This window comes from Pan paniscus, chromosome 16, assembly GCF_029289425.2.
Source record: "Pan paniscus chromosome 16, NHGRI_mPanPan1-v2.0_pri, whole genome shotgun sequence".
Taxonomy (NCBI): Eukaryota; Metazoa; Chordata; class Mammalia; order Primates; family Hominidae; genus Pan; species Pan paniscus.
Genome location: NC_073265.2, coordinates 32,429,344 through 32,455,159, shown reverse-complemented (window position 1 = coordinate 32,455,159; position 25,816 = coordinate 32,429,344). Strand labels below are relative to the sequence as shown.

At 42.0% G+C, this 25,816-nt stretch overlaps 3 protein-coding genes across 18 annotated transcripts in view; 1 reads left to right on the top strand and 2 right to left on the bottom strand.

The window, feature by feature from the left end:
• Positions 1-7,100, top strand: part of EPB42 (erythrocyte membrane protein band 4.2) — a 33,570-nt gene extending 26,470 nt beyond the window's left edge. For all 5 annotated transcript variants that reach the window (XM_055098343.2, XM_055098341.2, XM_055098340.2 and 2 more), the window contains 3 exons: positions 92-252; positions 1,390-1,523; positions 5,902-7,100. In XM_055098343.2, coding sequence (XP_054954318.2) covers positions 92-252; positions 1,390-1,523; positions 5,902-6,064 — 458 coding nt within the window. In that variant the 3' untranslated portion in view covers positions 6,065-7,100. The remainder of the gene's footprint in view (positions 1-91; positions 253-1,389; positions 1,524-5,901) is intronic.
• A 1,060-nt stretch (positions 7,101-8,160) lies between these two features.
• On the bottom strand, positions 8,161-18,170 carry CCNDBP1 (cyclin D1 binding protein 1). Of its 2 annotated transcripts, XM_003805595.5 has the most exons (11): positions 17,847-18,137; positions 17,552-17,611; positions 17,198-17,277; positions 14,089-14,170; positions 13,218-13,314; positions 12,966-13,039; positions 12,322-12,398; positions 11,692-11,972; positions 10,564-10,624; positions 8,905-8,951; positions 8,161-8,639 (listed from the first exon to the last, which is right to left on the bottom strand). In XM_003805595.5, the coding sequence occupies exons 1-11, from the start codon at positions 17,953-17,955 to the stop codon at positions 8,525-8,527; spliced, it is 1,083 nt and encodes a 360-aa protein (XP_003805643.1). In that variant the 5' UTR covers positions 17,956-18,137; the 3' UTR covers positions 8,161-8,524. The 2 variants fall into 2 exon arrangements, with proteins under 2 accessions (XP_003805643.1, XP_003805644.1); XM_003805596.3 differs by lacking the exon at positions 17,198-17,277 and having other exon boundaries at positions 17,847-18,170.
• A 141-nt stretch (positions 18,171-18,311) lies between these two features.
• Positions 18,312-25,816, bottom strand: part of TMEM62 (transmembrane protein 62) — a 54,991-nt gene continuing 47,486 nt past the window's right edge. For all 11 annotated transcript variants that reach the window (XM_055098344.2, XM_034938609.3, XM_024925608.4 and 8 more), the window contains 3 exons: positions 23,800-23,904; positions 21,208-21,326; positions 18,312-19,196 (listed from right to left, as the gene is read on the bottom strand). In XM_055098344.2, coding sequence (XP_054954319.1) covers positions 18,870-19,196; positions 21,208-21,326; positions 23,800-23,904 — 551 coding nt within the window. In that variant the 3' untranslated portion in view covers positions 18,312-18,869. The remainder of the gene's footprint in view (positions 19,197-21,207; positions 21,327-23,799; positions 23,905-25,816) is intronic.

Sequence of the window (25,816 nt, the reverse complement as noted above, 5' to 3'; positions counted from 1 at the left end):
GCCCTGAGTCCTTTGTATTGTGTGTGTAACTATGGCTGTTTCTGGGGTACATACACCTGTTGCCACTGACTCCACCTGTCATGTGTTTCAGAAAAGATAATAACCATCGGCGTGTTCTTCTCCGATTTTGAGCGAAACCCACCCGAGAACACCTTCCTTAGACTCACCGCCATGGCAACACACTCTGAATCCAACCTTAGCTGCTTTGCTCAGGAAGACATTGCCATTTGTAGACCACACCTTGCCATCAAGGTAGGCACCAGTCCTCCCCTGAGTTGCCCTCGTCTGCCACCACTCAGGTCCCCATTTCAGAAGGAATCCAGGCCCCTTCAGAGCAGATGACTGTGCTGCAGGATTACCAGAAAATGCTACATTTAAGAGCTCCTTCCCTTGAAAGACATAGTTTCTTACATGCCCTATTAAGGTTTAAATCTTCCAACTTCTTTAGTTAAGTAAAGGTTTCTAAAATTGGGGCCTTCCCAGTTACTGCCTCCTACCTACAGGGATCATAATAGCCTATGTTTATTTAGCACCTCATACACATGCCAGAGGATTTTCAGCTCCTTTATTTCTTTCTAAGCCCTGTGAGGTAGAACTGTTCCCATTATTCAGATGAAAAAACTGAGCCCTAGAGAGCAACATGCCCAAGATTATAAAAACAGGAAGTTCTAGAGGCTTATGGCTCTTGGTCCAGCCCTCTTTCCATGTGTCTACCCTGGCCAAAATGAATGAGATCTGATCCCTGCCCTCAAGCAGGTTATAGTTTAGTTAGGGAGACACAGCATTTGGTCTTCCAGATAAGTGCTTTAATAGATGCACAAAGTTGCTATGGAATAAGTGAAGCAAAGGGAATTAATTCCAGCTGGTGGGTTTGGGGATGATCTTATGAAAGAGATGACATCTATGCTGGGCCTTGAAAAATGGGTACCCTTTCAGTACAGAGGTAGGGGAAGGCCACTGAAGACAGAAGAAGACAGCAAAGAGGTGTAATGGAAGGTAGCGTGAGGGGTGTGCTGGGGATGGATCAGTCCCTGACGGGGCTGGGATGTCACTTAGTCATGGGAAGAACAGGTGAGGTGGGAGAGGGGGTTTGGGGACACACCATGAAGAACGTTGAATACAATGTAAACTGAATTCCCAAGACAGTGGGAAACCCTCCAAGGTGTCTGCATAGAGGAGAGGCGACATCAGAAATTATCAGTGAAGGACCAAGGGTGGGAATAAATGCAGGAAGAGCAGGTAGAGCGGTAGAAGACGTCAGCTGTGAAGTTTGAGTCAGCTTGGCAGAGATGAGGAAACTTACTGAGGTGGGTACAGGGGTGCATGGGAGGAGAGAGTGACTGCGCCTGTGCCCTTGGCACCCACACCAGGTATTGCCTCTTCCCACAGATGCCAGAGAAAGCAGAGCAGTATCAACCCCTCACAGCCTCAGTCAGCCTCCAGAACTCCCTAGATGCCCCCATGGAGGACTGTGTGATCTCCATCCTGGGAAGGGGGCTCATTCACAGAGAGAGGAGCTACAGGTAAGTGATGGCAGGCTTCTCATCCCCCTGAAATGTCTCAATGGGTCAGAAAGGCAGGGCCCAAGACAGAAACTCTCTCTTTGCCATGTCCATGCAGACAGCAGATACCCCCAGAAACTAAACTAAAGGATTAGGGCTACCAAGTGGCTTCCCTCATCCTAGGACCACCATATCTGCAGGAGGATGGGAGTGAGGCAGGCTGTGCGGGCCCCTTGGGCACCCACCTGCCCTAGTTGCTGCCCTGATCCTGCAGGGAGAGCCTGGGTGTTGCTGTGAATGTAGGCGAGGGCATTAGGGCTGGGTATTGGAGAGTAATGAAGGGAGGACAGGCTATCTTTCATTGTGGTCAGAGGGCTACATTCTGGTAGTCACCACCACAATATACAATTTTGTTTAATTTATTCCCTTTTATTCCCATTTTCACCACCATCCTTCATATCCTTTTATTCGTACGTATAAAATGTGTACTGTTGCTTTCATGAGCCTGTACTTTTAACTTATATAAATTTATATTTAATTGCTTTCTTACTTTTCACTCAGAACTATGTTAAGATTTATGCCCATATGTCTTCTGCTACATAATATTTCATCGTGTACACCCACCACTTTCTACCACTCCACTCCACAGAGATGGGCAGCCAGAGTGCCTCCAACTCTCTGACACTGCAAATAATGTTGCAGTGCACATCCTCACACAAGTCTCCTTATATACTTGTTTGAAAATTTGGTGGCCAGGCCCGGTGGCTCACGCCTGTAATCCCAGCACTTTGGGAGGCCAAGGTAGGTGGATCACAAGGTCAGGAGGATCGAGACCATCCTGGCTAACACAGTGAAACACCGTCTCTACTAAAATTACAAAAAATTAGCCGGGCACAGTGGCAGACGCCTGTAGTCTCAGCTACTTGAGAGGCTGAGGCAGGAGAATGGCGTGAACCTGGGAGGCGGAGCTTGCAGTGAGCCGAGATCACGCCACTGCAGTCCAGCCCGGGTGAAAGAGCGAGACTCCGTCTCGAAAAAAAAAAAAAAAAATTTGGTGGAGTCTGGGGATATATACCCAGGAATAGAATTGCTGGGTCCTAGGCTATGATGTGGTTTGACCAGGTACTGTCAGATTTGCAGAATGGCTGCAAGAGTCGCCACTCCCTCCAGCAGCACATGAGAATTTCTGTATTCCTACCCCTCCTTCATTCCTGGCAATACCCAGCTATTAACATTTTCTTCCAGTCCAATAAAAATGAAGTAATATCTTACTATTATTTTAATTGCAACTCTTCATATGTTTGTTAGCCTTTTATGTTTTCTTCTCAGTAAGTAGTTTGTCTTATTTTGCCCACTTTTCTTTTGGTGTTTCTGTGCTTCCCTCTTATTGATCTTTAGAAGTTTCCTGTATAGTCCAGGTATTAGTCCCTTGTTGGTTTTAGACGTTGCAAATATCTTCTTTCATTATGTCTACTGCATCCTTAGTTGAACAGACAGTATAAAGTTCAAGATACTTACTCCTACCCTCCCTGAGGTCCCTAACAGGTGTGTGGGTTACTGAGCCACTGCCTCAGCCTCATGAAACTTAATGAGACATTCTTGCCAAGAAATCAAGAGAAGGGACTGTCAACATTTAACCATACTTTTGTGGTCTCCCAAATCAGTTGTGGGGCAAAGCTCCCCAAAGGAAGTCTGTCACCAAAAGAAGGTTTATAGGCAGGCCAGGAGGTTGCTGACAAGGCTCCAAACACCACCTGCTGACATACTGACATCCTCTCAATAAGCCCTGCTACATCCACTGTGCTTAGCAATAAGCAAGGGTTCCAAAGCTATAGCTCTTTATATTAGTTTGTGTTCACGCTGCTGATAAAGACATACCCAAGGCTGGGAAGAAAAAGAGGTTTAATGGGACTTATAGTTCCACATGACTGGGGAGGCCTCAGAATCATGGCGGGAGGTGAAAGGCATTTATAACATGGTGGTGGCAAGAGAAAATGAGGAAGAAGCAAAAGTGGAAACCCATGAGAAACCTATCAGATCTCATGGGACTTACTATCACAAGAATAGCATGGGAAAGACCAGCTCCCATAATTCAATTACTTCCCCCTGGGTCCCTCCCATGAGGAATGGGAGATAGAACTCAAGTTGAGATTTGGGTGGGGACACAGCAAAATCGTATCATTCCATCCCTGGCCCCTCCCAATCTCATGTCCTCACATTTCAAAACCAATCATGCCTTCCCAACAGTTCCCCAAAGTCTTAACTCATTTCAGCATTAATCCAAAAGTCCACAATCCAAAGTCTCACCCGAGACAAGGCAAGTCCCTTCTGCCTATGAGCCTGTAAAATCAAAAGCAAGCTAGTTACTTCCTAGATACAGTGGGGGTACAGGTATTGGGTAAATACAGCCATTCCAAATGGAGAAATTGGCCAAAACAAAGGAGTTACAGGGCCCATGCAAGTCCAAAATCCAGCAGGGCAGTCAAATTTTAAAGCTCCAAAATGATCTCCTTTGACTCTAGGTCACAATGATGCAAGAGGTGGGTTCCCATGGTCTTGGGCAGCTCTCTCTGCCCCTGTGGCTTTGCAGGGTACAGCGTCCCTCCCAGTTGCTCTCACAGGCTGGCGCTGAGTGTCTGTGGCTTTTCCAGGCAGACAGTGCAAGTTGTCAGTGGATCTACCATTCTGGGGTGTGGAGGATGGCGGCCCTCTTCTCACAGCTCCACTAGGCAGTGCCCCAGTAGGGACTCTGTGTGGGGGCTCTGACCCCATGTTTGCCTTCTGCACTGCCCTAGCAGAGGTTCTCCATGAGGGCCCTGCCCTTGCAGCAAACTTTTGCCTGGGCCCCCAGAATTTCCATAGATATTCTGAAATCTAGGCAGAAGTTCCCAAACCTCAGTTCTTGACTTCTGTGCACCCATAGGCTCAACACCATTTGGAAGCTGCCAAGGCTTGGGGCTTCCACCCTCTGAAGCCACAGCCCAAGCGGTATGTTGGCCCCTTTCAGCCATGGCTGGAGTGGCTGGGACACAGGGCACCAAGTCCTTAGGCTGCATACAACACAGGAACCCTGGGCCTGGCCCACTAAACCACTTTTTCCTCCTGAGCCTCTGGGCCTGTGATGGGAGGGGCTGCCATGAAGTTCTCTGACATGGCTTGGAGACATTTCTCCCTTGATCTTCAGGTTTAACATTAGGCTCCTTGTTACTTATGCAAATTTCTGCAGCCAGCTTGATTTTTTCCCTAGAAAATGGGTTTTTCTTTTCTATTGCATAGTCAGGCTGCAAATTTTCCAAACTTTTATGCTCTGCTTCCTTTATAAAACTGAATGCCTTTAACAGCACCCAAGTCACCTCTTGAATGCTTTGCTACTTAGAAATTTCTTCCACCAGATACCCTAAATCATCTTTCTCAAGTTCAAAGTTCCACAAATCTCTAGGGCAGGGTCAAAATGCCACCAGTCTGCTAAAACATAAGAGTCACCTTTGCTCCAGTTCCTAACAAGTTCCTCATCTCTATCTGAGACCACCTCAGCCTGGATTTTATTGTCCATATTGCTATCAGCATTTTCGGCAAAGCTATTCAACAAGTCTCTAGGAAGTTCCAAGCTTTCCCACATTTTCATCTTCTTCTGAGCACTTCAAGCTGCTCCAATCTCTGCCTGTTACCCAATTCCAAAGTCACTTCCACATTTTCGGGTATCTTTTCAGCCATGCCCCACTCTACTCATACCAATTTACTGTATTGTTTGTTTTCACGCTGCTGATAAAGACATACCTGAGACTGGGAAGAAAAAGAGGTTTAATTGGACTTACAGTTCCACATGGCTGGGGAGGCCTCAGAATCATGGCAGGAGGCAAAGGCACTTCTAACAGGGTGGTGGCAAGAGAAAATGAGGAAGAAGCAAAAGCAGAAACCTCTGATAAGCCCATCAGGTCTCCTGAGACTTATTCACTATCACAAGAATAGCACGGGAAAGACCAGCCCCCATGATTCAATTACCTCCCCCTGGGTCCCTTCCACAACTCATGGGAATTCTGGGAGATAGAGTTCAAGTTGAGATTTGGGTGGGGACACAGCCAAACCATATCACTCTTCCAAACAAACTCTAATACAATTACCAGGAATTGAACCAGAAGGAAGTCACAGATGACAAAAGGAACAACAGATGTAGCTTGGAAGCCCTTAGGATGTACCTCTTCTCAACCATGCAGTTGCTCAGCATTGGGTGGCTCCTGTCTTCTATTCCTTTATAAACACTTCCATTTTAATAGCAAGGTACTTAGATGTTTATTTCTGCATGGTCCACCTCTTCAAGCAAGGAAGGATCAAAGTCACTGGGACCAGCAGAGCAATGAACCTGGGACAGAACTAGCACCTGCCTTTTCCTTTATTTCAGATTCCGTTCAGTGTGGCCTGAAAACACCATGTGTGCCAAGTTCCAGTTCACGCCAACACATGTGGGGCTCCAGAGACTCACTGTGGAAGTGGACTGCAACATGTTCCAGAACCTAACCAACTATAAAAGCGTCACCGTGGTAGCCCCTGAACTATCAGCTTAAACTTCCAGCTCTATCACCACTCTCCTGCCAACCCTTGTTCTACAATCTAAACCAAACATGTGCTAGGAAGAGAAACTTTGCGTCTCAGTGTTTGTGTTGCTATAAAGGAATACCTGAGGCTGGGTAGTTTCCAAGAAAAGAGCTTTATTTGGCTCACAGCTCTGCAGGCTGTACAAGAAACAGTGAGGGCTTCAGGCTGCTTCCACTTATGCAGGAAGATGAAGGGAGGCAACGTGAGCAGAGATCACAGGGCAAGAATGGGTTGAGGGGTAGGGGTAAGTGCCAGGTGCCAGCCTTGTTTTAACAGCCAGCTCTGGGGTGGGGGAGGGACATATAGAGCGAGAACTTACTCATTACCCCACCAATGGAACGAAGCCATTCATGAGGGATCCAAACACCTCCCATTAGGCCCCACCTCCAACACTGGGAATCAAATTTCAGCATGAGGTTTGGAGGGTTGAATATCCAAACTACATCACTTTATCAGATAAATGAGTAGTCATTCAGGTTGAAAAGGTGCTCAGATACCTTTAAGGAGTACATTCAGATTGTTCAGGTTCAGGTTTTTTGCAACCATTTTACTGCTCATTAATACATTCATTAAGTTACAGATAAGGGAAAGGACCTAACACTTAAATCATTCTTATATTTCTGATGAAGTGGGATATTATCCCAAAATGGAATTTTTAGGTAATCTTAAAATTACATTGATCAAGCTGGGCTCGGTGGCTCACATCTGTAATCCCAGCACTTTGGGAGGCTGACGTGGGCAGATCACCTGAGGTCAGGAGTTTGAGACCAGCCTGGCCAACGTGGTGAAACCCCATCTCTACTAAAAATACAAAAATTAGCTGGATATGGTGGTGTGCATCTGTAGTCCCAGCTACTTGGGAGGCTGAAGCCAGAGAATCGCTTGAGAACCTGGGAGGCGGAGGTTGCAGTGAGCCGAGAGTGTGCCACTGCACTCCAGCTTGGGGGACAGAGCAAGACTCCATCTCAAAAAAAAAAAAAAAAAAAAATTACATTGATCAGTGCTTTCCCTGATCATTATCCTTAAAGATCCAAACATGACTGAACGAAGTTATACAATACAGGACCTGAGAGAATAATTCAGCTAGAGTTAAGTCTTTATATTAGAGTTCTATATTCATTAAGTATCCCACAATTAAAGTCTGATGTTAATAACATGAATTTGGTCCAGTAGAGAAATATAAAAGTATATAAAAAGTAGGCTCTATATGAAAGGATAAAAGAACTAGACTCCTGTTGTACAATGTTATTATTTTGTTTATGTTATTTTGTTGCCTTGACACTCTGTCAGTTTGATTTTAGTTCCTTCCCTGTATGACACTTGTTAACAATACAAAATGGCACTTCAAAACAGTAAGCTAAAACTCATTTGGCTTAAGGAATTTCAACCCCAAGTATACATTAGTCACTCAAAGAATGACTGCTGTTGCTGATTATACCTAAAGACAGCAGAAAGGCATATGTTATGAATTACACCTACAGAAGGAAGATGATGGGCATGAGAGGTGGCGGAGACCTGTAGGACATGCATAATGCCCTATTCAGCTCACCAGAATATACATCATTATAGATTTACACTGCTTTCCAATATGCAGTCTTCTAGACTGATGCAAAAGTATAATTAAGTGGTGATGGTTTTGCAAAAGGATGAACTGAAAAGGCCCTTAAAATTACATAAAATCTCTTACACACTAAAAAATTTTTGATTTATAAAAATTTGGTATTTACATTTGGGGACAAACGTAACCAAGGACAACACAAGTATGTATAAGGAAAATAAATCTGTTCAATAAGGTGGGCAAACCTAACAAATGAGCTCAATGCCAATATATTTTAGAGACATGGAGTAATCTGTGATAATATTCAGAAGGACTTGCTGATAATAATATATAACATGGTGAAATACTAAGATGAATTTTGGAGTCATCTTTTATAAATAAAGTGTTTTGTTCTAAATATACTTCTGATTAGAATCAGATTTTTAAACCTACAAACCCAAATGAAAGCAATGTTCTAGTCTCAATCCACTGTATTTCTGGTAAAAAGAAACTTTGGAAGGGCACTCATTTAATCACTGGCAAGTTAGCATTTTATTGAGACCATCAACATCTTTACAATGAAAACAACATACTTTACTGCAAAAAGAGAATAAGGCAGCTTTCCTAGGAATCTCTGAGAAATGACTCAGGAATGAGAAATCATGCAATTATTTTTCATATATAGCACAGAAAAAAATATATTATACGCATATGGTTTATAAATAGGTGCCAATCTGGCCTAACCAACAATCTTTGGTAATAGTGTCTCTTGCTAAATATAGATAGGCACTCCCTTTCAATCCAGCAAGCATTCTAGCTCCATTTTAAAAGCAGATATCAGAGCCTGACCATGACGATGAGAGGGGAAGAGTGTACAAATGAGCCTGAAAAGTCATAATTCAAGTTCACTCTGAGTGAGCTCCTTGATTCTATTCAAGCAATGATCAATGGCATTAATAAGTAAAGGGATCCAACTATCTTCTGGCTGAGGGGTCACATGACTTGCTCTGTGAATAGAATAGGAAAGAAGTAAGTTAAACTTATTAGGATGTCAAGGGAAAACCTATCCTCAGGACGGAGCACAGGGAAAACTAAACTTTTTTTAAAGGGAAGCTTCTTTGCAGAATCTCAGCTGCCCCACAACTGAAGCTGAAAGAAAATCCCACACCCACCCTTTCCCACTCCTTGAAATGGGAGCTAGGGAGTTGAGAACGTCTGGACAGCAGTTCCGTTTTACTCACAAAAAGCTATCTGAGAAGTCTTCATACTTACTTTGTAATTTCAAGTGCCTTCTTTAAAACAGATACAAGTTTCGCAGACTAGAAAAGAAACACAGAAGTTATTCACCCTGAGCCCTACCATAAAAAGCTGAGTTCAAATATTTTTAAAGACCCAAGTAATAAAAAAATTATTTAGAAAAAGGACCTGAAGGAAGTATGCAAAATTAAAAATGCTGTTTAGGTTAGGGTGGCAGGATTACGGGTTCTTTTCTATTTAGCAAGATCTTGTTAATAGTATTCCTATAACATTTTAATAAGATTTTTTAGATCTAAAATATTTTCAATTTAAAAAAGGACAGAAAAAGGAAAATGTAACCTGAATTGGTCCCAAATGCTGATAGCTCAAAATATAAAGCAGAAATGACTAAGGTTCCTTTTTTAAAAAAAAAAAAAAAAAAAAAAAAAGCGCATTAAGAATTTTAAGAACACCAATATAAGGATAAGATGGAGACGTTTAATATAAAATATCAATACATATAAGATGCATATGCAGTACACATTTTAAAATTGCTAGAGCAGATACTATGTTTGGGATAGCTGACTAGGCATATTGCTAAAAATGTTTATTTCTTAGGAAGTCAATTTTTTAAAAGTTAATGCCAAAAAAATGTTAATGCCCAAAAGGATCCTATTCTACTTCAAGGTGTTTATACATCATGAAGACACATCTGATGAATCTAATTTCCATTATCCAATTTATCAAATATTACTAGAATTGATACATTCAATTGTAAAATATAAGCCATTTGGCAGTTTTACTGCTCTTTCCAATAACATTAGAGAGAACAGAACTCTCTCTAGTAAAGGGCACAGAACCTCAAAGAATACAATAAAATCAGATTTTTATAAGAAAGTTGACTCTCCATAGTTAAATCACACAATGTGTTTGTATTAGAACAGAGTATGTTTCTGGAACACTTATTTCTGCCTTGTCTAGAAATCAGAAACATGTGACCTCAGCCAGCTACTTCATGAACAGCTGAAGTTCAATCTAATTGCTGCCTAGTCTAGAAATTAGAAACTTGTGACTTCAAGTTGAGAAGTTCCTAAATTACCGTGTAATTAAGACTTTCTTTTCAAAGAAGCTTTTTTTTTTTTTTTTTTGAGACAGAGTCTTGCTCTGTTGCTCAGGCTGGAGTGCAGTGGCGCGATGTCGGCTCACTGCAACCTCCACTTCCTGGCTTCAAGCGATTCTCCTGCTTAAGCCTTCCAAGTAGCTGGGATTATAGGCGCATGATGCCCGGCTAATTTTTGTATTCTTAGTAGAGACAAGGTTTCGCCATGTTGGCCAGGCTGGTCTCAACTCCTGACCTCAGCTGATCCGCCCGTCTCAGCCTCCTGGAGTGCTGGGATTACAGGTGTGAGCTACCGCGCCCAGCCTTAAAGCATCATTTTCTAAGGCCTTTGGGCTTTTCTGAATGATTACCCAGGTGATTATGGAAGAGAGAACTACCAAAGCTCATGGCTATTATAATTCAACTTCAGTGAATATTTATCAACCCCAAACGCATGCAAGAACTGTGACATTACTGTTGTACTTCCATCCAAATGTGACTAATAAATATGTACCCTATAGCTTACAGGAAATACTAGTGATTAGTGAAATTCTGCCCATTTGTTCTGTAGCTATTCCCTCAAAGCCAGTACTTACATTGATTCGCACGGTCAGGTGACACATAGGTGGATATATGCTCAGAGCCAAATCATCCACACTAAGAGCAGAAAACAAAAGTAATCATTAACAAAAAAACGCAGCCAGGTTGTTTCTAGTACACAACTATGGATGTCAACAGTGAGAAACTGTCCCAGAAATGCCTGTCAGTTTTTAAAATTGGGCAACTGGGCAACCAATACAGAATGAGTTCAACCAGTCTTTATTGAAACACCCATACCCCATTTCACTAGGAAGCTGGGGGGGAAATTCCCTTGGTTCATAGTAGGGTGCATGATCAATTCAGTCAAAAATGTGAGGATGTGAAACCATCAGTTTAATAACTAATATAGGCAGGCAGCCTTCATCAGTGGAAGCTAAAATTAGAGTAAAATATACCTTTACTAAAGTGAGCACCACTTTAAGTGATCAAATTTAGTACCACCAATAATGAGGCAAACCAACATCATGTGCCTCCCTAATATGATAAAATGAGATGTACAAAACACTTAATTATATGATATTCTTGCAAAAATGAGAACTAACAATCACGTGAATCCAGGTTGTTGGATATTTTACAAGACAACTGTCCTGGTTTCTTTTTAAAATGTTGATTAAAAAAGACTACAAAGGATAGGAACTGTTCTAGATTTCAAGAGACTAAAGAGATGACAATTAAATGCAATGTGGGACCTTGACAGAACCCTGAATTTATATGACATCTTAGATAGAGACAACTGGGGAAATCTGAATATTAGATAATACTATTATATTCAATGTCAAATTTCTTGGATGTGATAATAAGAGTAGGAATAAGAGTACTTCAGGAGATACATACTGAAGTATTTAGGGGTGAAATGTCATTGCTGTCTGCAATTTACTCTCAAAACGTTCTGGAATAAATATGAAACAGTATCTCTTGAGAAATAAACCAATATAGGAAAAAATGTGAACAACAGGCAAATCTAATAGAAGGATATAGGGGTGTTCACTGAAGGTACTTTTTAAACTTTCCTATAGGTTTGAAAAATTTCAAAATATAAAAAAACTGGGAAAACCTTGAGGTGACAACACAAATTGAAATCAGAACGCTGCTGCTCAGATGTTTCAAGTGGGGATCCCGCTTACCTAGGGCTGATTTCATCAGAAATATCCACAATGTCATCCAGCTGTGCCACCTGATCCTTCTTCCCATTCTCTGCCACTAACATCCGAATTTTCTTCAGGCAGGCTTTGGATGCTCTCACCAGCGCAAGGCATGGGATTATGAGCTCTTGATCGTCCTCTGACCAATACAAGTCCTGATTGCTGGGAAACCCCAACACATCATCCTCATGATTGTGGTTGTCAGAGTTGTTCTCCTCAGTATCATTCAAGAGGCCAGAGTAAGGGTCACATTCTTCCACAGCCTAAGACATACCATGATGTATGTGAATGCAAAAAAAAAAAAAAAAAAAGGCGGGGCCTATTATTATACTTTTACCACGATGTCTTAGTTGTCCAAAAATCTTAGCCAGCCACTTCACTAAGGGCTACAGAGTTGAATCACTTCATAAACCCTGTTCTCGCTCTCCTTGTCCAGTAAGGGAACACAGAGGAGTGGTACTAAATCAAACACTAACAAGCAGTGGGAGATGGAAGACAGAGGACAGTAGTGAGAATGGGACCTATCTGGTCAATGCTCAGGAAATCTCTCTTTATAATTAATTCTCATCTACTAGTCAAGGAGTTGCCTTCCAATGATGGAGGTCCCCTCACCTGCTCCATTTCTTCATGTGCATCCTTCACAAAATCCACATTCTTGGTCAGCATCAAAAGAGCTGCAGCTTTGTTATCTATGAGTGAAAAATCAGAAGCACTAGAATTAGAGGAGAAATCCAACAATTTTCTTATGACTGCAAGGAACAATCACATTGTTCCTATTGATGAGAGTGCCAAGGACGGTTGACAAGGTTGCGGGTTTAATAAAAAATTATCACTACATCCCCTGGTATCTAGATAGGGGTTTAAAAAGCTTGTATTTTATTCACAAGAAGAAATAAAATGGTCACATGATGTTTATCATCATGGTCCTCTTGGACAACCACTGTTTTGGCCTAGCTGTCTCTACCTCATAACTGCTTCAGTGTGCTCCATAATACTACTCTTGGGGTAGGACTAGGAAAACAAACCATACTTGTTCAACAAGAGACAGCCACAGCAAGGGGGAGTGGAATTTAGAAGTATGATAACTAGAGAATGACAAAAAGTATTAATACCTACCTATTAATTTCGGTAATAAAATATATATATTTCACTAGACTGTTTATATAAATTCAAATACATGTTACAAAGCTGGAAGCTAGACATGAGGTCTCTTTGCTTTGGCCAGCAGACATGGCCCACTGCCCACTTTCACTCACCTCTTGGTATCTGAGGCATCTGCTGGCATGCAACCCAGACACTGTTGTAGGAAATAAGGTCATTGTTCTCAGGGCTGGGGAAAGAAATCAGTAAGGATATATTAATAACCTAACCTAGGTTCCTGTCTCCTAAAAAGCTTCTTCCTGCTGGTCATTACTCTCAGCTGTCAGTAACTTTGCTGTTAAAATGAGCTTTTCCCCTCTGAGGCAAGGAACCCCAATAACTGGTAACCTAAACTGTGGCATTACTACCTCTGAGTTGGAGTGACGGAAAGTACTTCCATGAGCTGAGCCATGCCATCCACGATGTCCAGGGTGGCGCCCCGTACCAGCTTTCTCAGGGTGATCCCTGTGGCCAAACCCAAAGAATAAGCAACGTGGTGTTCTTTTCAGAAGCACCATCTGCTTTCCTGAGTCTAAGCATTACAGAACTATAAGGTAATGTACACCCACATGCTTTAACCTACATGCTAACACAAAACTCAGGTCTTACTTATATCCCCATGGCATTTTCTTGCCCCTCCTGCCATTCCTTAGTGTTTTCTTCAAAAGAGATTTGGAACAAAATCTTTCCGTGACACCATGTATTCATTCATTAAGGACCGTGATCTCTTAACAATTGTAGATGAAACACTTGAAGTTTAAGCCACTTGAGTAACCCTGAAGATCCATGACATGTATTCAGTTATAATTTTGGCATGATTATAATCAATGCATGATTCTACAGGCGGGGCTGGAGGCCATTTAACCTATGCAGATGTTCAGAAATAGGGTGAGATATAATATGGGTGGAGGAAAGTAAGGATGGCCTGAGCCTGCATATGGGGCTGAGAGCCAGCCAGTATCTGTGGTGTTAAAACGGGTTAAAGAGGGAGAAGGCTGTGAGAATTAAAAGCCTTATGAGTCAGGCAAGGCAGGGGAGATAGGAAGTCATAGGAACAAAGCATCTGTATCTTAGAATAATGGCTTGTTTATATAAGTCACTTACATTACAAAATTATCCTTCACTGTATTTTATGGGAGAAAGTTACATGTTCAAGTTGGGTAAAGGTAAAAGTCACAAGACATAATCCACAATATTAGCAAAGATCTACACGATAAATGCAACACTTATGTGGCTTACCCTGATCCTTTGGAAGCAAATAGTACACTGCAATAAATGCCTTGATGGCAGCATGGACTTGTTCACAGAACTTCTGGGTTTCCTATGAAAAAGGAAACAGATTAGATCAAAGTGGTCAACCCTTCTGCTGTGGAATAGAGCAGATATTTCTTTTCTTTTTCTTTTCTTTCTTTTTCTTTCTTTCTTTTTTTTTTTTTTTTTTTGAGACAGAGTCTCGCTCTGTCACCCAGGCTGGAGTGCAATGGCACAATCTTGGCTCACTGCAACCTCCACCTCCCAGGTTCAAGCAGTTCTCCTGCCTCAGCCTCCCAAGTAGCTGGGATTACAGGCACCCGCCACCACACCCAGCTAATTTTTTGTATTTTTAGTAGAGATGGGGTTTTGCCACACTGGCCACACTGGTCTCGAACTCCTGACCTCAGGTGATCCACCTCCCTTGGCCTCCCAAAGTGCTGAGATTACAGGTGTAAGCCACTGCGCCCGGCCTAGGGCAGATATTTCTACAGCATCATCAAACATTTTCTGAAGTCCTGGTATGAAGGCAGGCCTACTATACTCATCACATACCAGAGAGGAGTTAGCTATATAGTAGATATTGGGCTGACAACTCAATAAACCATTAAGAAACAGCAGGAAAAAACTTATTCCTGATACTCTGTATCCCAAGATATTCATGATATCTTAGACCAGGAGCTGGCAAACTGTGGTCCTCAGGCCAAGTCAGGCCCCACTGCCTGTTTTTGGAAATGAAGTGTATTGGGACACAGCCATACTCACTGGTTTTAATGTCTGTAGTTGTGTTTGCTCTATAAGGGCAGAGTTGGGTAGTTGGTTACAAAATCTAAAATATTTACTAACTGGCCCTTTACAGAAAAGAGAGGGAGGGAGAGAGACAGACAGACCAACTGACAGACCATGGTTATTAAACCATTAACCAGGTCTCTCTCTTTTTTAAACAGAATATGTAACTAAAGGTAACTAGCATGGACTCGACAATGCTCCATGTTAACTATTTTCCTTCTAGGTGGTCACTGGCTTTCTCATCTTCCTTGTCCTCAATTTTCTGTTAAATTCTAAGTCAATACTATACAAATGTGGTCCAGGTTGGAGCCAGTCTACAAACTGTTTGTGACCAGTCAGGGATGAGATAAGCACAGTGACTGAGAGTGTTTAGAAACTTTTATGGCAATTTGACATTTATTCAACATCTGAGCACATACTTTTATTAAAGTATCATTCCATACAGATTGGAATTTAAAAAACAACAACAACAACAAAAAAAAAACCAACAACCACCCATCTTTTAGTAGGACTAAAGTGGTGAGATCTCAAGAAGGCAATGATGATTTATGTGTATGTATGTGTATATACACACATATATACATATATGTATGTGTATACACACATATATACATATATGTATGTGTATACACACATATATACATATATGTATTTATTTGAATATATGTATATACTTGAATATTTGTATATATTTCAAATAAATCCAAATTCTAACTTTTCATCTATGAGTGAAACTACTGTCCTGAGCATGTATAGAAAATCAGTTCTATGCTGCCTCCTTGTGGTATCTTACTTGCAGTGAGTTTTAGCAGCAAGTCCTAAGTGCATTTGAAAGAAAGGGGTTAGCAGATAAGAAAAATAAGGTAATATTAACTACTCTTTTTGAAATAAGTATTTTCCATGAATCTTTTAAAGTGCTCTCATACAATTCATCTCTTGTTTCCTCATCACAAATCTCAAAGGTAGGCCAGGCACGGTGGCTCACGCCTGTAATCCCAACACTGTGGGAGGCCAAGGCAGGCGGATCACTTGAGGTCAGGAGTTCGAGACTAGCCTGCCCAACATGGTGAAACCCTGTCTCAACTAAAAATACAAAAATTAGCCAGGCGTGGTGACAGGTGCCTGTAATCCCAGCTACTCGAGAGGCTGAGGCAGGAGAACTGCTTGAACCCGGTAGGCAGAGGATGCAGTGAGCCCAGACTGTGCCACTGCACTCCAGCCTGAGTGACAGAGAGAGACTCTGTCTCAAAAAAAAAAAAAAAAAATCTCAAAGGTATGTAGGAGGAGAGAGTTTATCACTGTAGGTACATGCAGCAGAAGATATTTATATCCTTTCCAAACACCTTTATATGTAGACTGAAAAATTAAAACTATTGACTATGAAAATCAGATAAGGCAATGAATATGCCATTTTAAAAGAATCTTACTCCCATATTAAGGATACACAACTCTAGAAAAACTGAGCATAGAGCATACGTGGTCATAGCCAACATGTTTACTTTCATTAGTTTTATAATAAAGGAATATTTAAAATGCATAAATCTTTGTTCTAGCAATTCTACTTCTGGGAATTTTTTCTACCGATATACACACATACACAGAATTAGGTAATTCATCACGACACTGTTTGCAGTAATTCTAAGTTGGAAGGTCCAGAACAGTGTTTATGTATCATTTGTGTAAAAAGAAGCTGACACATACAGATAAATGTATATGAATGTATATATGCACAGAATATACGTGGAATAATGCAAAAGGAACTGGGGGAGACAAAAATGAGAAAGTGGGTGGAAAGGTAAACTTAACACACTTAACTTTGATATCTGTTGAATTTTGTACTATCTACATATGTTACTGATTAAATATTAAAAATAATATAAAAAGGGTATTATGCAGTATAACAGAATAGGTAGCTTAGACATCAGATAGACCTTGATTTAAATTCTAGCTCCCCTGCTTTTTTTTAAATCTTAAGCTGAGCTTCTGAGCCTCCTTGCTCATCTGTCAGATGGCCATCAAGTATGTGAAAACACCCAGCAAATAAAAAGTGCTTAAAAAATTATCAGAAGGGAAACAACCAGGATAAACTTCAGACTGAACCAATATTTATAAGACCTGCCTACTCCGCGCCAGGAACTGCACTTGGCAATTCGGTCTTCACAACAATCCTGTGAAGTAAAAACGGTAACCGCACTGGACAGATGAAGAAAAGAAATCTCCTGGCGTGCGTGCAAAAGGTGGAAAGAAAATTAGAGGATTCCTAAGGTGTAACTCGGCAGCCCAAGGATTCCACAAAAGTGAAGCCCACCTGTGGAGACGGCAGTGGAAGCTGAGAGAAGACTGTGGTCAGAGTCGTGGCTTCCCTTGACACAGTCACAGCTGCCTCATCTGGGGGGTGGCCGAAGAGGAGGCAGGTGCCAATACGTTAGTGCTGCACGGACTTGGAAGACTTCCCTTACCGACCGAGACTTCTCAAAAACACTTCCCGAATGTCGAGGTTAGAATTCTATTTCACCCTCTCAGGTGCTGAGGTGGGTAAGGTACCTCACAGAAAGGATGCAGCGGGGGAGAGCAGTCCCCTCCCTGGGGGACAGCGGGAGGAAAAGGGGTCGGGACGCTGGAGGAACTGAGGCAAGGGGAGCCCGGAAGGAGGCGCACTCACTGAGTCTTCTCCAGAACATCTCTCGATTAAACTCCTCGGTGGTCTCCTGGGCTTCGCCGACTTGTGGGTGTGGCGTGTGGGGGCCGAACGGTGGCGAATGGAAAAGCTGAGGTAAGCGGAGCCACCTCCCTCGCCCAAGCCCGGCTCCCCGCCGCCGCCCCAGCCCGCCCTCTCCGCGACCCCGAGCCCGGCCTCTCCCAGACCCCGAGCCCGGCCTCTCCCCGACCCCGAGCCCGGCCTCTCCCCGACCCCGAGCCCGCCCCTGCCGTCGCCCGTTCTAACTCCGTCAGCTCACCCCGCACTCGAGGCAGGAGCAACCGCAGCTCCTCCGCCAAGTACCGGAGCTGCTCCAAAGGCGAAGCCAGGGTGGGGACTGCGGCTGCAGGTGCAGTTGCGCTCGCCATCTCAGTCGCTTGCCGAAGGCCGCAAACACAGGCCTCCGCTGCCACTGCCGGAGCCGCACTGCGACAGCCGCTCCACTTCCGGGCCACAGCATCAAGGGCTCGTTTCCGGCAACAAGCCGTCCAGCCCCGTCCCAGAGGCCCTGCCCTGCCTCCTCCCGCCACGAGGCCCGGCCCCGCCCCAGAGGTCCAGCACCACCCATCCCATTATCAGAGACCAGGCCTGGCCCCGCCTCCTCCCGCCCCGCCCTGTCCCCTGAGGTACAGCAACCACCATCCCATTCTCAGAGGCCAGGACAGGCCACGCCTTCTCTTGCCCCTTAGGCCAGGCTACACAAGCAAGCCTCAGGCTCACGGTCTTTCTTATTCATCATTCATTCATTTATTTGATTAGTTGAAAACACTTCCGACTAAGGAAGCAGAGAGCCCACAATCCTGTGGGAAAACAGGCCTGGGAACTAATATCTCAGGGGTAGTGAGGGTCGGGCCCAGATCCTCAAAGTTTCCCTGCCCCTGAAATTGCACCTTTGACAGCTGCTGAATTCCAAGCACAGCGTTAAGTGCTTTACATGGGGTAACCCTAAAAAACACACTGGGCCTCAGACACTCCCGTACACACACCCAACCTCTACTCTGTGGATGTCCTAGATAAGGGTTTTCTCTTCACAAAGGTAAATCAACTCTTTGCCTCCTTAGGGAGGGAAGGAATAAAGGCATTATTTTTGAGACTTTTCTGCAGTCCATTCTGCAGGTATCAGTAGTGGGTAATCCCTCCAACGTCCAGGACTCCAAACGAGCAGCTGCTCCCTAAAGCTCACCCACCAATCCTGGCCCTCCACCTGCTACTGGGGTAGAGGCCTGGGCTGCAGACACAGAGGCTGGGCTTCTGCCCAGCTGCCAGTGGTGAGACATGGCCTTCAGGAGCTCAGGTGGCTTTTTAACTGCACCATGAAGATTCCAAACTTGGTGGAGTTCAGTGTCCACACACAACGAATGAGAACAGGTGTCAGCAGTGTCAACCAGGTCCGCAAAGGGGAGAATAAAAAAGCTAGGGTGCCGTATGTTGCATAAAGAAAGTAGCAGGAATAAACCTGCCAGATGTACAGCAGTAGCATAAGTAGGTGAACAGGCATAATTTTCAAGTATTTTCTTTGATGGAGATGAGACCTGAAGTTGTGACCAAAGCACCGCTGCAGCAAGCTCCAACACATGTAAGCCATCAAGGGGATGTTAAAAAACGCCAGCTGGAAAAGAACAGAACCATAGCTTACTCCCAAGTCCTTGGAAGAGTTTGGTCTTAATAATGCATTATTAGTGGATCCTAAGAATATGCTGCTATCTGTCTTGGCGTTAGCTAATTTACTTCAAGCACAGTTGCTTATAACACAACAGCTGACTTGTGGCTAGTTGTGTATTTGCCCATGTCCTTTTATTCATCTTAGAGGCAGGTATCATTTAATTTATGCTGAAGTCCCAACTTGTAGTACAGTATCATATACACAGTTAATACCCAATGGTGTTAAGCTGGAATTGAACTGAGTAAATGTATACACACACATACAACAACCCCTCTTTTTTGGTGGAGTGAGGGGAGGACTTGGCTATCAGTATTTTTTTTCTTACCTCCATTTTTGTTTGAGGTAGCATGATAAGTACTGGAATATAAATTAGAGTATCTAAATTATAATCCAAGTTGAGCTGCTGTATGATTCATTCATTTAACAAATATTTATTGAGCACCCATTATGTAGCAGGCATGAGCTAAGCTCCAAGTTGGGGACACAATGGCAAACAAGTTAGAAAAGGTCCGTCATAGAGCTTACATTCTAACAGGGAGAAGACAGACAAAAAAAAAAAAAAACCAAAAAATATAATTACAGATCGTGATTAGTTCAATGAAGGAAAGAACTGGGTCATGAGAAGGTAACTGGGAGGAAGGCTCTCAGAGGCCAGAAGGACAAGAATGAATCAGCGGAGGGAAGTGCATTCTAGGCAGAAGGAACAAATGAAAAGCCCAGAGGTGGGAGAGGTCTTGGCCTCTTTAAGGAAGTGCATGCAGAGCATGAGCCAGGTGGAAATTGGGGCAGTCGGCAGGACCCAGATCACTGCTCTGCTTCAAAGCATTTCAAGCTGAAAAGTAAGTGAGCTGATTGTAAAGTTTTTAAAAGAGCACACTGGATGCTCTGTATTAAGCTGAGAGTAAGGAGGCAAGAATATCAGGGAGAAGACCCAGGCAAGAAATAATTACAACTTAGATTAGGATAACAGAAATGGAGAGAAGTGGATGGATTCAAGACATGCATTGGAAGCAGATCAAATAAGGTAGAGCTTGCTGGTGAAATAGATACAGGGTATGAAGGAAAGGGAATAATTGAGGATACATCTTGGAGAAATCAGGTGAATGGTGGAGTCATTTATTAAAACTGGAAAAACAGAGAGGAACAGGTTTGGGGTGGAAATAATGTTCCTATTAGAGAGACATCACATGAAGTTGAGATGCCTGTTAGACATCTGTGGCCATTGGATATAGAGGCACTTGAAGTGCAGAGAAGAGGTCTAGATCAGAGATATAGATTTGGGATTCATGGGTCTGGATGATACATAAAATCCATCATTAGTGTACTATTTATTAGAATATGAATGTAAACATTTACAAAGGAAAAAACCCTGCCTTTTGGTAAGGCTCAGGATTCATTTGGTATGAGAGAGCTCCTTAGAGACAGCCTCCATCAACATAATAGAAAACTGAAATGAGGCTGGGTGCAGTGGCTCACGCCTGTAATCCCAGCACTTTGGGAGGCCGAGACGGGCGGATCACCTGAGGTCAGGAGTTCGAGACCAGCCTGGCCAACATGGTGAAACCCTGTCTCTACTAAAAGTGCAAAAATTAGCCAGGCATGGTGGCACATGCCTGTAATCCCAGCTACCCAGGAGGCTGAGGCAGGAAAATCACTGGAACCCAAGAGGTAGAGGCTGCAGTGAGCCAAGATTGCACCACTGTGCTTCAGCCTGGGCGATGGCAGAACACTGTCTTGGGGAAAAAAAATGTATTTTAGATGTTTACATGAGAGTGGTGGAAGGAGTTTAGGAAGCACTTTAAAAGCAAATGAAGCTTTTATTAAAGACTGCCCTGCAAGTAAAGTAGGAAAGATGATCTATGGTACTTAATTCTGGATTTTGGATTTAATTCATAACTGTTATGCAATTAGTCTGACAAGTCCAAGATGTTCTTAAATTGCTTTTCTGACTTCTTACCTGGAGAATTCCAATTATAAATGTTATGCTGCCTTGTAGGAAATGTCCATTAACAAATATCCCAAAGGAAAAGCAGCAACCAAATTTGCCATCAATGATTTCACCAAAAAACCATGGACCTAAAAGAGGCAATGGACAAAAAAGGAGGAGATTAAATAACTATAATTCTGATTACATATATCATGAGATACATTTATAGGAATAAAGCAGAGATATGAGACTAGCCATCTATAAGCATTTTATTTCATAGCCTTCCCTCTTTGCTAGTCTCTGTGTTGTACTTGATATCCTTGCTAACCAACTATTTTTTGGATTGTGAAATTGTCTTAGTAGACACTATACCTGGAACAGATATGTGTCTTATAGATTCTAGAAACAAAAAAGCACACTCACATTTTTGAAAATTCCATTGCAATAATAACCTCAATATAATGCATTAACATTTCCTTTAAGATGTAAAGAGGTATTCCACAGAAGTTAAATTTCCAGATGATTGAGATTTACTCCTTAAAGCAAAAAAACTTCAACTACTTTTTGAAAGAAATCTTTCTAAGATGCACTTGTTAATATAATGAATGTATTTTAACCTCTTCTTGAAGGCCCACCGTCATTACTTTGTATATCAACTACATAATCATGGCTACCACGTAGAAAGTTTAACTTGCTTCAGTTTTCTCATCTGGAATGCCATGCTGACTTTTCTATCCTCCCTATTATTATTTACTGCCCCCTTCTCAGTGTGTGAGTTTCTAGGTATTATTATTATTATTATTGTCATTTTGTCTTGTAAGTGTGCTGGTCTCCATAAGAGTGTCAAGTTGTTTGTCAAGAGTGATAAGGGACAGTTAGATTTCCCTTCGCAAAATGCAAATACTAGGCCAGGCAGGGTGGCTCATGCCTATAATCCCAGCACTTTGGGAGGCCAAGGCCGGCAGATCACCTGAGGTCAGGAGTTCAAGACCAGCCTGGCCAACATGGTGAAATCCTGTCTGTACTAAAAATACAAAAATTAGTCAGGTGTGGTGGCACATGCCTGTAACGCCAGCTAGTCGGGAGGCTGAGGTAGGAGAATTGTTTGAACCCAGGAGGCAGAGGCTGCAGTGAGCCAAGATTGCACCACTGTATTCCAGCCTGGGCAACAAAGCAAGACTACATCTCAAAAAAAAAAAAAAATGCAAATACCATCATTTGCTGGCAAGAATAGGGTTCAGCTTTAAAAAGTCAGAGGCAATTTTCTCAGATATACTTTATATAAACTGCATTAAAGACATATGAGTCTAAAAAGGTATTTTGTCTTCAGATTTCAACTTTCTGAATGGAACAATTCTTCCCTATTAATGTATTTTGTTTTGTTTTGTTTTACAGCCCAGGAACCAAATTACTTGCTTTACCTCATTGTGTAAGGCAAGCGTCAAAAACAGCTTCAACCTATCTTGAACAAGAGAACTTACCTCCAAAGGTGATCTGCCATAGCTTACACAGAATCATAAAGTGTTATATTTTCATTTGTTCTCTGGTGGGAGTTACTAATGAGCAAAGTGCAAAGGGAGGATAAAAGTGTAAAATAAAGACTAAGACTAGGCAACAAATAGGCTAATGTACTCCTAATTGACTTTTAGTCACTAAGAAACATAAGCAAAAAAGCCTAAAAGATTTATGGTGATTTCTGCTTTTATAAGTGTGGCTAAGTGACTTTATAAGTACAGTCATGCATTGCTTCACCATGAGGATGCATTCTGAGAGATGTGTCCTTAGGCAATTTTGTCCTTACATATCATACACAAACCTACATGATATAGTCTATTATATACCTCCAGCTCCACTAGAGTCTTATGGGACCACCACTGTATATGTGGTCCCTTGTTGACTGAAATGTTTGTCATATGCCACATGACACTACTGGGTATAATAATACAACAGAAGAGTGCAGATATGCCTGAACTATTGCTCATCTCAGTTTCTCTCTTTTTTGAGCTGAATTTTTGAGAGCCACACATTAGTAAATATTCAATGAACTACATACTAAGCAAAATAGGCAAAATACCAATGGATAGATATATATACTTTTTTTTTAGATGGCGTCTTGCTGTGTTGCCCAGGCTGGATTTGACCTCCTGGACTCAAGCAGTACTCTCGCCTCAGCCCCCAAGTAGCTGGAACTACAGGCATGAGCCACCGTACCCGCCTACCAGTGAATATTTTAATGAGGTAATAGATAATAAACACAGAAGATAGGTATAAATTCTGATCAAGGTAATGATGGAAGTAAAACCTGTGATGAGATATAGACTAAAACTTTAAGATCGACAAAGAAGGTTGCTCTGAGGAGGTGCTATTTAAGCTTCTATTAGGTTTCTACACAAATACTAATTCTGTAGCAGTCTTCTCAGCACCCTTAAGTTAACTTGGTGTTAACTAAATGTCCTTTAAACATGTTAGGCATGAGCTTTATTTTCCAAAACCGTGTCCCAGAAAATGATTTATGAAGAATCCATGAGCCATCTGTTAGACCCTCAAGAGTCTAATTCTATTGTCAAAATTGTTAATATATTCTTTGGCAAAATTCCCCATAATCTGTACTAATTTACTTACCCAGCACTGTATACAGGGTCAACAACAACACAGAATAGTAGAAGATGTTTATTTTGCTCAAGACATGAAGAGAAAATGAGGTCAGATTTATAAACCCCGAAGGTTCTAAAAAACATAAAGTTGAAAAATCCAGTGAACACATGCAAAGTTCAGTTTCTTTATGACATTTTCTAGAAGATTTTCATGGGCTATCTACCATATATTCAGCAAATCCTTTGTTAGATGGTAACTATACAGATGACACCACTTTAAATTCAGAATTTGGCAGGAATCCTGGTGAGACAGTTCACTTAGAATTGCAAAAGGCAGAGAGTTCGAAGAAATGGTGTAGTTGTGAGATATTTTATATATATCATAAGATACATAATTGTTATATATATCACAATATATCAAACTCATATATATATGCACATATATGTACATATACATATATATATAATAACTGAAAGCAATGGACACACCTACCAGAGCACTATACTATTTTATCTTTATATAGGTTTGAAAGATAGTGGTTTGTTCAAAGGATGATCAAGTCTCTGTTTTCTATGGAATGTAGTGTCCAAATGTACAAACTTCAAAAAGGTATATCAAAATACTTCAAAAGTAAATTAAAAGAAATATCAAAATATCTTCATTCTAATCATAAATATGAGTATCTGTCCAAATATGGTCCTTTCCTATACATTATACAGTTCTTTTTTTTAATTTTTATTATTATACTTTAAGTTTTAGGGTACATGTGCACAATGTGCAGGTTAGTTACATACGTATACATATGCCATGCTGGTGTGCTGCACCCATTAACTCGTCATTTAGCATTAGGTATATCTCCTAATGCTATCCCTCCACCTGACCCCACCCCACAACAGTCCCCAGAGTGTGATGTTCCCCTTCCTGTGTCCATGTGTTCTCACTGTTCAATTCCCACCGATGAGTGAGAACATACGGTGTTTGGTTTTTTGTCCTTGCGATAGTTTACTGAGAATGATGATTTCCAATTTCATCCATGTCCCTACAAAGGACATGAACTCATTTTTTATGGCTGCATAGTATTCCATGGTGTATATGTGCCACATTTTCTTAATCCAGTCTATCGTTGTTGGACATTTGGGTTGGTTCCAAGTCTTTGCTATTCTGAATAGTGCCACAATAAACATACGTGTGCATGTGTCTTTATAGCAGCATGATTTATAGTCTTTTGGGTATATACCCAGTAATGGGATGGCTGGGTCAAATGGTATTTCTAGTTCTAGATCCCTGAAGAATCACCACACCAACTTCCACAATGGTTGAACTAGTTTACAGTCCCACCAACAGTGTAAAAGTGTTCCGATTTCTCCACATCCTCTCCAGCACCTGTTGCTTCCTGACTTTTTTTTTTTTTTTTGAGACGGAGTCTCGCTCTGTCGCCCAGGCTGGAGTGCAGTGGCGCGATCTCGGCTCACTGCAAGCTCCGCCTCCCGGGTTCACGCCATTCTCCTGCCTCAGCCTCCCAAGTAGCTGGGACTACAGGCGCCCGCTACCACGCCCGGCTAATTTTTTGTATTTTTAGTAGAGACGGGGTTTCACCGTGTTAGCCAGGATGGTCTCAATCTCCTGACCTCGTGATCCGCCCGCCTCGGCCTCCCGCTTCCTGACTTTTTAATGATTGCCATTCTAACTGGCGTGAGATGGTATCTCATTGTGGTTTTGATTTCCATTTCTCTGATGGCCAGTGATGGTGAGTATTTTTTCATGTGTTTTTTGGCTGTATAAATGTCTTCTTTTGAGAAATGTTTGTTCATGTCCTTCGCCCACTTTTTGATGGGGTTGTTTGTTTTTTTCTTGTAAGTTTGTTTGAGTTCATTGTAGATTCTGGATATTAGCCCTTTGTCAGATGAGTAGGTTGCAAAAATTTTCTCCCATTTTGTAGGTTGCCTGTTCGCTCTGATGGTAGTTTCTTTTGCTGTGCAGAAGTTCTTTAGTTTAATTAGATCCCATTTGTCAAGTTTGGCTTTTGTTGCCATTGCTTTTGGTG